Genomic DNA, 12,756 nt, shown 5'->3' with positions numbered 1-12,756 from the left:
TTCCCTTCCCTTTCCCTTTCCCCTTCCCCTTTCCCCTTTCCCTTTCCCCTTCCCCTTTTCCCTTTCCCCCGATCTTTCTCCACCCCTCCTCTGCTGGTCGTAGCCGGTCCCGGCGCTGCAGCCTGTTCCGTACTCTCCAAGCTCCTGCCCCCAAGTCCTCTTGCCAGTCTCTCCACCCCAGCAGTACAACCTGGTACAAAACCCCAGTTCCTCTTCTGCGCTGTCTCTTGCGCTCTGTGCTGTGTTTGTGTTGTGTGAGCTTGTGCTGCTCAGGTACGTCCCCGAACACCGACCCCCTCTGGGCTTGGGATTCACGGAGCTCTGAGCCCCCGGCGCCTTGGGAAGAGCCTGGGAAGAGCGAATTCCAAGCCCAGAGCTGCCCAGCCGTGCTCCCGCTCGCCTCCGGGGCGCTGTGGGCTCGGCCAAGCCCCCTGCGTTGTCTCCACGGGGATCTTTTGGGAATGTCGTCCCCCGTGGGATGTGGCCGCTGGGCTGGAGTCACCCCTGCCTGCGTGGGACCCCCGCGTGTCCCCAGGGCCCGCTGAGCCTTTGTCCCCCTGGGCTCCCGCGTCCCCCCGTCCCGCTCCGTGTTGGGGGCCTTTTTTTGGGGGAGCTTCTCCCAGAGCCTGGAGAAGGGGGTCTGCGTTTGCCAGCAGAGCTGTGTCCCACCCGCTCCTGTCCCACGTGCCGTCCTCCTCCATCCTTCCCCTTATCCCACTCCAGGCCGACGAGCTCAGCAGCCCCTTCGGGCAGATCAGCCTCAGCCGCCAGGGCTCGACGGAAGCCCCGGATCCTTCCTCGGCGATGTTCCAGTCGTCCCTCATCTCCCAGCACCCTCAGCAGACAGGATTCATCATGGCAACCCCTGGGCAGCCCATTCCCACCTCCAGCTACTCGGCCTCGGGGCACACGGCCCCCACTCAGCAGGTGCTGCAGCCCCAGGGCTACATTCAGCCTCCCCAGCAAGTAAGGACACCAGGGGACATCCCCGGGGCTGGCAGGGGATGGGGGGTCCCCCTTTTTCTGCTGCTAGTTGGTGCTGGATCCACGCACGGGGGCGCAGGTCTCGCTCTCCCCTGGCAGGCTCAGGACGACCCCCGCGTCCCTCTGAAGCCAGCGGGTTCTTTCCCGGCTCTCAGCGGCGGGGCAGGGACAGTGGCCGGACTCAGGGCTGACACCTCTAAGCTCTCTTTGGGGTCCTGCAGGGTTTTATGACCTCTAGGATTGTCCCCTGAGCTGTGAGGAGAGTTGTGCCTACTGTGCTCTTGCACTACGGTGCTGGGAAAGGCTTGGATGAGGAGGCTGGGAGGCGAGGGAAGGGGCCGCGGTTCCCCGAGGAGCCATCGGCTGGCCAGAGCCAAAGCCCTGGCTGGTTCCCTTCGGCAGAAGCCAGGCCAGGTGAGAGAGAAAACTGGTCCTGGGGGAACCAGCTTTCTTGCTCCTGCTCCCTGCTGTGTTCTCACCGCTGCGTTTTCTTGCCCCTTGATAGATTCAGGTTTCTTACTACCCCCCCGGGCAGTACCCCAACTCCAGCCAGCAATACCGACCCCTCAGTCACCCAGTGGCCTACAGCTCCCAGCGCCCGCAGCAGCTCCCCCAGCAGTCCCAGCAGCCAGGTAAGGGGGGAAGAAAAGAGGGGAAGGGGGCAACTTTCCCTTTCCTGCTGCTTTTTGTTGGCTCCAAAGATCTCCCATGCGCTGTCTGGGGTCCCCATCTCCCGCTCTCTGCTTCTCGGTTGGGAAGTTGGGCTGCCTCTGTCTGCTGAGGCTGTTGTGTCCTTCCCCTCCCTCTCCTCTGAGCTTGCTGAGGGAGGCGAGGAGGTGGATTTGAGCCTCACTGAGGGGCTGCCAGGAGAATTTAAACCCTTGGCTGCGTTTACATCTGCTCCAAGGGAAGCCTTTTCCCCACTCTTTAACGGGAGCTGGTGGCAGAGGCGGGGTTTATTCCCCGGAATCCAAAACCTGGGGCTATTTCCCTTTGTCCAGCTGGGAAGCTGCTCCACTGAAACCCCCTTCTGGCAGGTTTACAGCCAATGATGTCCAACCAGCAGCAAACGTACCAAGGTGTGGTGGGCATGCAGCAGGCGCAGCCCCCCGGGCTCCTCAACAGCCAGAGGAACAACATGGGGGGCCAGATGCAGAGCGTGATGGGGGTGCAGCAGGCGCAGCCCCCCGGGCTCCTCAGCAGCCAGAGGAGCGGGATGGGGAGCCAGATGCAAGGGCTGATGGTCCAGTACACGCCGCTGCCTTCGTACCAGGTGGGCACCCGCTGCTCCCGAGGGTGGGGTGCTGGGAGGGAGCCCCGGCCGGGCAGGAGGTGCCCAGTTCCTGTTGCTGAGGGATGGGGAGGGTGGGGATTTGCTCACAGCTGGCAGCTTGGGGAGGCCACATCCACGTGGGGACCCGTGGGACGCGCCTGGAGGCGGGAGGACTGGGAGAATCTCCGGGTTGAGGTTGCTGTGGGCCGTAAGACAAAAAAAAAAACCAACACCTGGAATCTGCTCACTTCGGGCCGGTTCCCCCCTGCTCTGTCACCTGAGAGCTGCTGCTCTCCTCCCTGCCCAGGTTCCCATGGCCAGTGAGTCCCAGAACGTGGTGCAGCAGCCCTTCCAGCAGCCAGTGCTTGTGCCAGCCAGCCAGTCCGTGCAGGGGGGGCTTCAGGCTGGGGGGGTCCCCATCTACTACAGTGTCATCCCCACTGCCCAGCAGAACGGCACCAGGTAAAGCTCCGGCAGCTCTGGCCTGCCTGGGGGTGAAAGGGGTGCTGTGCTCACACTTTTGGGGTTTTGGGGGTGTCCTGTCAAGGCCACGAGTCAGCCTTGAATGATCCTCGTGGGTCCCTTCCAACTCGGGAGATTCCGTGAATCTCTTTGGCGGTTCCGTGATGATCCTGCTGTGCCGGGGTTGGAGGTGGGTGGGTACCACAAAGGGCTGCTCCTCCCTGAGTTTGTCCATTCCTGGCTCTCTTGGTCAGGGTTTCCTGGCTCCTCCCTGAGTTTGTCCATTCTGGCTCCTCCCTGAGTTTGTCCATTCCTGGCTCCTCCCTGAGTTTGTCCATTCTGGCTCCTCCCTGAGTTTGTCCATTCCTAACTCCTCCCTGAGTTTGTCCATTCTGACTCCTCCCTGAGTTTGTCCATTCCTAACTCCTCCCTGAGTTTGTCCATTCCTAACTCCTCCCTGAGTTTGTCCATCCTGGCTCCTCCCTGAGTTTGTCCATTCCTAACTCCTCCCTGAGTCTGTCCATTCCTAACTCCTCCCTGAGTTTGTCCATTCTGGCTCCTCCCTGAGTTTGTCCATTCCTAACTCCTCCCTGAGTTTGTCCATTCCTAACTCCTCCCTGAGTTTGTCCATTCCTAACTCCTCCCTGAGTTTGTCCATCCTGGCTCCTCCCTGAGTCTGTCCATTCCTAACTCCTCCCTGAGTCTGTCCATTCCTGGCTCCTCCCTGAGTCTGTCCATTCTGGCTCCTCCCTGAGTTTGTCCATTCTGACTCCTCCCTGAGTTTGTCCATTCCTAACTCCTCCCTGAGTCTGTCCATTCCTAACTCCTCCCTGAGTCTGTCCATTCCTGGCTCCTCCCTGAGTTTGTCCATTCCTGGCTCCTCCCTGAGTTTGTCCATTCCTAACTCCTCCCTGAGTTTGTCCATTCTGGCTCCTCCCTGAGTTTGTCCATTCTGGCTCCTCCCTGAGTTTGTCCATTCCTGGCTCCTCCCTGAGTTTGTCCATTCCTGGCTCCTCCCTGAGTTTGTCCATTCTGGCTCCTCCCTGAGTTTGTCCATTCTGGCTCCTCCCTGAGTTTGTCCATTCTGGCTCCTCCCTGAGTTTGTCCATTCTGGCTCCTCCCTGAGTCTGTCCATTCCTAACTCCTCCCTGAGTTTGTCCATTCCTGGCTCCTCCCTGAGTTTGTCCATTCTGACTCCTCCCTGAGTCTGTCCATTCCTGGCTCCTCCCTGAGTTTGTCCATTCCTGGCTCCTCCCTGAGTCTGTCCATTCCTAACTCCTCCCTGAGCTTGTCCATTCTGGCTCCTCCCTGAGTTTGTCCATTCCTAACTCCTCCCTGAGTTTGTCCATTCCTAACTCCTCCCTGAGTTTGTCCATTCCTGGCTCCTCCCTGAGTCTGTCCATTCCTGACTCTCTTGGTCAGGGTTTCCTGGCCACCAGCGTGTCAAACTCCTCAAGCTCAGCCCTCTCCAGAGGTTCCTGTGTTTTCAGCCATCCCAGTAAAGAGGGAACTGGGAATAACCCGTGCAAACACCCCAGCTCTTCCTCCCCATCCTCACCCGAGCCCTCTCTGCCCCACAGCCCATCCGTGGGGTTCCTGCAGCCCCCTGGCTCCGAGCAGTACCAGATGCCGCAGTCGCCGGCGCCCTGCAGCCCTCCCCAGATGCAGCAGCAGTATTCAGGTACCAGGGGCAGGGCTGGCATCCCCTGCCCAGCTGGGATCAGCGTTTGGAGCTGGCAGCTTCCTGAAGCTGGGAATGCCACAGGGAACGATGAGGATGTGGCACCGGCTCGTGCCTGGCATCTCCCGGCCCCGGTGGGCAGTGGGCTGGAGGGAGCTGGGGGGGCTGTGGATTGCTGAGAGCTGCAGGAATTCCTGCTGCCTTGTCACAGCTGAGCTGGGACGGTGGAGGTCTGCACCCGGTGAGCTGCAGGATGTTGGGGTTCTGTGCCTGGAGCCTTTGCCTGGGGTTTTGTGGCGATGCTCGGAGCGGTCACTGAGCTGCCATCCCTCAGCTTGGGCCCCTGTGCTCCCTGGATTAAAACTCATCACTGCCAGGCACAACCTTTGCTGTTAGACAGGAATCCCCAGAGGGTCCTGGTGGGGATTTTCCAGCCTGGGAAAATCACGAGTGGCAGAGGGGAGAGTCCAGAGTGGCACTGTGGGGAAGGGCGTGCAGTGACAGGGACAGGGCGGTGCTCTGTGTCCCCCAGCAGCCTGTGTCTGTCCCCAGGGGTGTCCCCGTCTGGCCCTGGCGTGGTGGTGATGCAGCTGAACGTCCCCAACGGCCCCCAGGCACCCCAAAACCCCCCCGTGGTGCAGTGGAGCCACTGTAAGTACTACAGCCTGGAGCAGCGGGGGCAGAAGCCAGGAGACCTCTACAACCCCGACACCAGCGCTCAGGTACTGGGAGGGACTGGGAGGGACTGGGAGGAGGCAGCTCAGCCCTCGAGGCGAGCCGGCTGACGGGCGGGGGGCTCACCCCACGGGCTCGAGGTGGCTGTGGGAGCTCTCACGAGCACCGGGGAGGGGTCTGACACTGTCCCTCCCCCAGGCCAGCACCCAGCTGAGCAGCCCCATCACGTCCCCCACCCAGTCCCCGACGCCGTCGCCCGTCACCAACCTCAACAGCGTGTGCACGGGGCTGAGCCCCCTCCCCGTCCTCACGCAGTTCCCCCGGCCCATGGGCCCGGCACAAGGTAAGGGCAAGGAGTGTGGGGACATCCCAGGGCTTGGGGAATGCTGTGGGGGGGGGTTCCTGAGGATCCCCCCAACAAACTGCTGCTCTTGCTGCAGGCGATGGGAGGTACTCGCTGCTGGGCCAACCTCTGCAGTACAACCTGTCCCTGTGTCCCCCGCCGCTGCTCCACAACCAGCCCAGCTACACGGGGCACCAGGTAGAGCCGGGCCAGGTGTCCCTTCCTTGGCTCCTCCGTGAGCTCCGTGAAGCCACAACGTCCCCCGAGGTGACGCTGTGCCCTTTTTCTCCTTCAAGGGGCAGACTGGAATGAAGCACGGAAACAGGAGCAAGAGACAGGCCCTGAAGTCAGCGTCCACCGACCTGGGGACAAGTGACGTAGGCAAGTGACCCCCCCCCCCCCCCTCGAGCCCTTTTGCCCTCTGATGTCCCCAGAGACAGATGGTGGAGACTCCAGGTGCTGTCCCTGCCCGCCTCCCTGGTTTTGGAGGGTGGTTCCTGCCAGTGCCTCCTCCGCACATCCACAAACACCCCCCAGCCCCAGATCCAGCCCGCCGTGCCCGGAGGGAGGTGGGTGAGCAGGGAGTAAAACCTCTGAGGAGGAGGACTCCTGCCTCACAGGGGTTGGGGATGATGGAGCAGGTGGAGCTGGCAGAGCTGGGATTTTATCCCTCTTGATCAGCACAAAGTGAGTGTCCAGACTCTCGAGATCTCATCCCCGCCGCCGCTTTCCCAAGTCACTGCTTCCCTTTCCCATGGAAAAGCTTCAGAGCCCCATCTTGGAGATTTGGGATCTCCCAGCGTGGCTCTGAGGGCTGAGGGTTCCAGTGAATCCTTTCTCCACCCACATCCAGGGCGTCTCCACTGGGTCCTTGTGAAGGGAGGGACCCACAGCGGGGATGGAGCCGCCCTCACCGACCCTCTGGGGACCTCAGGCTTGTCCCCGGTGTCACCTCGGTGTCACCTCGGTGTCACCAGCAGCAGCTGCTTGCTGGGGCCCTTTAAGAGCTGCCTGCCCCCCTCCTGCCCCTGGCATGGTCCCTACGTGCCATGTTAATATTAGCAAAGAATCCCTCCAGCAGCTCTGCTAAGCCCAGAGCCGGGGCTGGAGCCAGGAGCTGCAGAGGGATTGGGGGACCAGAGGGAAGGGATAGAGAACCAGAAACTGCAGAGGGATTTGGGGACCAGAGGGAAGGGATAGAGAACCAGGAGCTGCAGAGGGATTTGGGGACCAGAGGGAAGGGATAGAGAACCAGGAGCTGCAGAGGGATTTGGGGACCAGAGGGAAGGGATAGAGAACCAGAAACTGCAGAGGGATTTGGGGACCAGAGGGAAGGAGCTGGAGCCAGGAGGTGCAGAAGGACTTGGGGGTTATGGGGCAGGGATAGAGGAGAGCCAGGAGCTGCAGAGGGATTTGGGGACCATGGAGCAGGGATAGAGAACCAGGAGCTGCAGAGGGATTTGGGGACCACTAGGAAGGGGCAGAGATCAGGGCCAGGAGCTGCAGAGTGATTCAGGTAGCACCAGGCAGGGGCAAAGGTCAGAGCCAGGAGCTGCAGAGGGATTTGGGAACCACGGGGCAGGGGCTGGAGCCAGGAGCTGCAGAGATTTGGGTACCACCAGGCAGGGGCCAGGAGTGCAGAGGGATTTGGGGACCACAGGGCTGGAACTGGAGCCAGGAGCTGCACAGGGATTTGGGGACCACAGGGCTGGGATTGGAGCCAGGAGCTGCACAGGGATTTGGGGACCACAGGGCAGGGGCAGAGATCAGGGCCAGGAGCTGCAGAGGGATTTGGGGACCACAGGGCTGGGATTGGAGCCAGGAGCTGCAGAGATTTGGGTACCACCAGGCAGGAACCAGGAGTGCAGAAGGCTTTGGGCAGGACACTCCCAGTGCCACCATCCTCCGTGGGTGCAGCCATCCTCCCTCCCACGCTCGGGGTGGCAGCGTGGGCTTGGCTCCCGGTCCTGCTCCCTGAGGTTTGGGGTAGGAAAACGGGGCAGAGCCCCTGGGGCAGCCTGAGCTGCCCGGCTTATCCAAAGGACACCCAGGAGGATTTGGCCACGGGGAAATAACCCACATCTCCTCCCGGAGCAAACCCAGCGTCGTGGGCGCGGGAAGGGATTGGGATGGAACGTTCCAGAGGTGCTTCGGAGGGGAAGCGAGTGGCTTGAAAGAACAGATCCCTGCCGCGGGGGGCAGCTTGGCACTGGCACCTGGGCGTTCCTGTGCCCGGGAGAGGTGGATGCTCCATCCTGGGACACCAGGGACCTGACGATGACACAAATGGCGGAATTTTGGTGAAAAATGGCGGAGTTTCGGTGAAAAATGACAGAATTTGGTCAAAAATGGCGGAATTTTGGTGAAAAATGGCGGAATTTGGTCCAAAATGGTGGAATTTGGTCCCAAATGGTGGAATTTTGGTGAAAAATTGTGGAATTTGGTCCAAAATGGTGGAATTCAGTGAAAAATGGCAGAATTTGGTCCAAAATGGCGAAATTCGGTGAAAAATGGAGAAATTCGGTCAAAAATGGCGGAATTTGGTCCAAAATGGCGGAATTCGGTGAAAAATGGCAGAATTTGGTCCAAAATGGCGGAATTTGGTCAAAAATGGCGGAATTCGGTGAAAAATGGCGGAATTTTAGTCCAAAATGGCGGAATTCGGTGAAAAATGGCAGGATTTTTTGTCCAAAATGGCGGAATTTGGGTGAAAAATGGCAGGAATTTTAGTCCAAAATGGCGGAATTTTGGTGAAAAATGGCGGAATTTGGTCCAAAATGGCGGAATTCGGTGAAAAATGGCAGGAATTTGGTCCAAAATGGCGGAATTTGGGTGAAAAATGGCAGGAATTTTAGTCCAAAATGGCGGAATTTGGGTGAAAAATGCCGGAATTTGGTCCAAAATGGCAGAATTCGGTGAAAAATGGCAGGAATTCGGTCCAAAATGGCGGAATTCGGTGAAAAATGGCAGGAATTTTAGTCCAAAATGGCAGAATTTGGGTGAAAAATGGCAGGAATTTGGTCCAAAATGGCGGAATTCGGTGAAAAATGGCGGAATTTTAGTCCAAAATGGCGGAATTTGGTCCAAAATGGCAGAACTCGGTGAAAAATGGCAGGAATTTTAGTCCAAAACGGCGGAATTCTGGTGAAAACCGTCGGAATCCCGGTGAGAAACGGCGGCACTCGAGTGACGCGCTGCTCCTTCCCCGCAGTGCTGGGCCGGGTGCTGGAGGTGACGGATCTGCCCGAGGGCATCACGCGGACAGAAGCCGACAAACTCTTCACCCAGCTCGCCATGGCCGGTGCCAAAATCCAGTGGCTCAAAGAGACTCAGGGGCGCCGCGGGGACGGAGGAGGAGGAGGAGGAGGAGGAGGAGGAGGAGGAGGAGGAGGAGACAACGGCGGGACTCCGGAGAACGGCAGGCACGGTGACCTGGCTGCCTTATACACCATCGTGGCCGTGTTCCCCAGCCCTCTGGCCGCCCAAAACGCCTCCCTCCGCCTCAACAACTCCCTCAGCCGCTTCAAGCTGCGCGTGGCCAAAAAGAACTACGACCTGAGGGTGCTGGAGAGGGCGAGCTCCCAGTAAGAGCTCCCAGTAAGAGCTCCCAGTAAGAGCTCCCAGTAAGAGCACCGGCCGCTCCTTCCTGGGCCTCTTTCTCCTCTCGCCCTCCTTTCCTCTCGCCCTCTTTTCCTCGATATATTTATATGAACATAATTAAGAGACGAGAAGTTGATGATTTTTTTTTTTTTTTTAATTATTATGATTTTTTTTTTTTTTTTTTTTTCTGGAGTGACGCCCGTGCCCGCCTCTCCCCCTTTTCCCCCTGTGTCTATGGAAATATTTTTTTTTTGGTTTTTTTTTTTTTGGTTTGTTTGGTTTTGTTTTTTGTTTAAGCACTGTGTTGGACCGCACATGCAGGTGTTGATTGGTAATGTTCACTGCACATTTTATTTAATCGGATTATTATTTTGCTGCGGCGGGGGAGGGTGGGGTGGGGGTTGGGGGGGTGGGAGATTTTTTTTTTTGTTGTTTTATTTTATTTTTTGGGGGAGGGGAGGGTTGTTTTTAAATAAAAAAAAAAAAAAAAAAAAGGAAAATCGTCCATCGCTCGAATTTAACTTTGAGTTGTCTGTCGGTGCCAGGGCTGGGGGATCCCAGGCTGGGCTCAGCAGCTGGATTGAGGCTGGAACTCCCCTGCCAGATGTTCGTGGGCCCATCCAGCTGTGGAATTCCAGGGCAGGAATGAATCCAGCTGTGCGCCCTGCCGGGAAACGCCCCGTTCCTGCTGGCAGGAGCAGCGCCTGGCGCTGGTGGGTGCAGGTGGGGTCAGGATTTGGGGTGCCTGTGGCAGTGGCACGATGCTCCCAACCTTCCTGAGCAGGTGCAGCCGGACAGGTAAGAGCTGCCAGGAACGGGGAGCTCCACCCACAGCCAGGCAGGGCACCCCTGGGTGCCCCTTCCAGGGCCCTGGCCCTGGCCCAGGCAGTGGGATCCCAGCAGAGCCTGGATCGCCAGGATTTGGTACCCGAGGGTGCCACGAGAGCCCCCCAGCGCTGCCCCCCGACCCCCCAGCGCTGCCCCCCGACCCCCCAGCAGCCTCCACCGCGCGAAGCAGACGCCGAAGCCGGAGCCTTTGGTGTGTGCCCGGCTCCTGGAACCCTCGGTGTGCCCAATTCCCGGAGGTTCCTTCTTTGTCCCGGGCCAAGCCGGGGGGGTGGGGTGGAGGTGGGGGGGCCCTGGCACGCCCAGCAACCCACCAACGCAAATAGCCGGCGGCTCCTCCGCCCGCTCCCTCCCGGCCGAACGCTGGGGCTCCAATTTCCCGGCGTCAGCCCCCGCCGCCGCTCTCAGCTGTCGTCCCCCTGTGCCCTGTCACTCCGCTCGCCCCGGCACCGAGCGCTGGGGGCTCTGCGGCCCACGGGGGGGCTCCTTCAGCGCAGGGCGAGAGCTCCGAGCACAGGGTAAGTGCCCCCCAGTGTGCGCCCCAGCTTTGCGGTGCCCACCCTGGCCACTCTGCAGCCCCGTTCCCGCAGTGCCCGTCCGTGCCAGCGCTCCCCGTTCGCCTGGCTGATGGTTTTCCCGGCTGGTTTGGAAGGGGATGGGTGGCACCAAAAATAGTGAGGGCCGGCGTGGAAGCGAGCTGAGGGTGGCAGCGGGATGCGGGTGATGCCCGGCGGTGCCAGCCTGAGGGGCAGAGAGCGGCGCCCTTCGCGGTTTCACGGCGGCGTGGAGATGTCCAGGCCAAAGGTGGGCACGGGCAGGTGGCCCAGGGGCTGGCTGGCAGCGCTTGGCACCGCGTCCCTGCAGTCAGCGGAGGTGCCACGCTCAGAGCTGGGCATCGACCTCCTGCAGCCCGGCCCTGGGGCTCTCGGGGATGGAACCGACCCTGGCAGGGGCAGGGGCTGCAGGACGGGCAGGGGGAGCGCTGGCACTGCCCACCCACCCGCTTCAAGCCCTGCCGGCCTCCTGCAGCCGGAGCTGCCCCAGCCGACTCCATCTCCGTCCCTTCCCCTGGCAGCATGACGGAGAAGGAAGTGCCAGAGCCGCCAGCGTCACCCGCTTCAGGTGGGAAACCCAAGAGCCGGGTAAGTGGGTGCCCACAGGGCAGTTTGGGTGGGTGGGCGAGGGAAGCCCCCTCTCTATCATCCCCCCTCCGCAGCCCCAGGAGGCTCTGGGGGGTCCTGGGGTGCCTGGTGGGACCCTGATGCAGCCGGGTGTTGGGTGAGCGTTTCCCAGCTCGTGCGAGCGCCAGCATCCGTGAGGTGCTCGGGAATCACAGAATCTCGGGGCTGGGAGGAGGGTCCCCATCTTCCGAGCGTCCCCGGAGCCTCCTCCCGCTTGTGCAGCGCGTCTCTGGGGCGAGGAGGCGGGCACGGGGTCTCTGCCCTCCTGTGCCCCCCTCACGCCGCCCCACACCATCCGTCCTCTCCTGCCCGGCAGCTGCAGAAGCTGAAGCAACTTTTCCAGAGAAAACCCAAGGAGGAGGCGGCGCCGGAGCCACAGCCCAACGGGGAGCTGGTCAGCCCCTCGGGGGGACCCATCTACTACATCTATGAGGATGACGAAGAGGAGGAAGAGGAGGAGGAGCCCGAGCCCCCTCCCGAACCCGAGAAACTCGTTAACGACAAACCGCACAAGTTCAAAGATCATTACTTCAAAAAGCCCAAATTCTGCGACGTCTGCGCCCGCATGATCGTCCGTGAGTGCTGGGGGGGGTCACGGGCAGGGCTGGGGCTGGGGGTCACGGGCAGGGCTGGGGCTGGGGGGCTCACGGGCAGGGCTGGGGCTGGGGGTCACGGGCAGGGCTGGGGCTGGGGGTCACGGGCAGGGCTGGGGCTGGGGGGCACGGGCAGGGCTGGGGCTGGGGGGGGGTCACGGGCAGGGCTGGGGCTGGGGGGCCGAGGCTGCCCTGGGCTCTGTCCCGGCCCTTTCACAGCTGCAGTGTCACATTCCCCCTCTCCTTTCCACCCCGCCGCTGCCAGTCAACAACAAATTTGGCCTGAGGTGCAAGAACTGCAAAACCAACATCCACCACCACTGCCAGTCCTACGTGGAGATGCAGCGTTGCTTCGGCAAGATCGTGAGTGCCACCCCCCTCACCTCCGAGCCCTGGCAGCGGTGCCACCACCCCACCCTTGGTCAGCTCCTGGCACTGAGGGGAACCCCGGCGTTCCCCTCTCGGGGTTCTCCCAGCTCTGACAAGCGGCTCGGGGGTCCTGGAGGGGGTCTCTGATGCTTCAATCCCCCCCTTTCCCCCCACCTCAGCCCCCCGGGTTCCGCCGGGCGTACAGCTCCCCCCTCTACAGCGACCAGCAGTACGCCGGCACCAAGGAGCAGCTCGGTGAGCGGCAGTGCTGGGGTGGCCCCGTCCCCTTGGACCCCACCCCGGGGTGTCCCCCCCCCCCAAAAAACCCCTGACCCCCTCCTCCTCCTCCTCCTCCTCCTCCTCCTCCTCCTCCTCCTCCTCACCATTCCCCCGCAGCAAACAGGAGCGACCCCGTGTTCGAGACGCTGCGGACGGGCGTCATCATGGCCAACAAGGAGCGCAAGAAGGGGCAGGACGACAAGAAGAACGTGAGTGTGGCGCGGGGCTCTCCCCGAATTCCTGCCGCCGCGGGGCCAGCACCCCGATAACCCCCCCCCAAACCCCCCCCAATTCTGCGCCCCCTGAGAGGTCTCTGTGCCTTCCAGCCCTTGGCCGCGATGATGGACGAGGAGTCGGAGGCCACGAAGCCGGTGGGGAGCAAAGCTGAGGGTGGTGAGCTGAGCCCATGGGACGGGGAGGGAGCCCCCGGCTGGGTTTGGGGGGGGTGGGTTTTTTGCCCAGTTTTGGGG

The 12,756-nt window shown here is 61.2% G+C and overlaps 2 protein-coding genes across 5 annotated transcripts in view; one reads left to right on the top strand and one right to left on the bottom strand.

Moving 5' to 3' along the window:
* The window catches only part of R3HDM2 (R3H domain containing 2), a 36,296-nt gene extending 26,484 nt beyond the window's left edge, over window positions 1-9,812 (top strand). For 2 of the 4 annotated variants that reach the window (XM_040088426.1, XM_040088424.1), the window contains exons 14-24: window positions 104-193; window positions 724-966; window positions 1,490-1,616; window positions 2,022-2,257; window positions 2,565-2,719; window positions 4,300-4,400; window positions 4,953-5,122; window positions 5,274-5,418; window positions 5,516-5,616; window positions 5,715-5,799; window positions 8,630-9,376. In XM_040088426.1, the coding sequence (XP_039944360.1) occupies window positions 104-193; window positions 724-966; window positions 1,490-1,616; window positions 2,022-2,257; window positions 2,565-2,719; window positions 4,300-4,400; window positions 4,953-5,122; window positions 5,274-5,418; window positions 5,516-5,616; window positions 5,715-5,799; window positions 8,630-9,006 (1,830 nt within the window). In that variant the 3' untranslated portion in view covers window positions 9,007-9,376. Of the gene's footprint in view, window positions 1-103; window positions 194-723; window positions 967-1,489; window positions 1,617-2,021; window positions 2,258-2,564; window positions 2,720-4,299; window positions 4,401-4,952; window positions 5,123-5,273; window positions 5,419-5,515; window positions 5,617-5,714; window positions 5,800-8,629; window positions 9,377-9,563 lie in introns of those variants that run through there. The other 2 variants (XM_040088425.2, XM_040088427.1) reach the window with 2 other exon arrangements.
* A 2,574-nt stretch (window positions 9,813-12,386) lies between these two features.
* LRP1 (LDL receptor related protein 1) overlaps window positions 12,387-12,756 on the bottom strand; it is a 74,684-nt gene continuing 74,314 nt past the window's right edge. The window contains exon 88 of the mRNA XM_040088349.1: window positions 12,387-12,670. Within this exon, the coding sequence (XP_039944283.1) occupies window positions 12,387-12,670 (284 nt within the window). The remainder of the gene's footprint in view (window positions 12,671-12,756) is intronic.

The sequence above is a fragment of the Hirundo rustica genome, chromosome 30 (assembly GCF_015227805.2).
Source record: "Hirundo rustica isolate bHirRus1 chromosome 30, bHirRus1.pri.v3, whole genome shotgun sequence".
Taxonomy (NCBI): Eukaryota; Metazoa; Chordata; class Aves; order Passeriformes; family Hirundinidae; genus Hirundo; species Hirundo rustica.
Note: the sequence above shows the minus strand (reverse complement) of the source record. Positions and strands in the feature narration are given on the sequence as shown.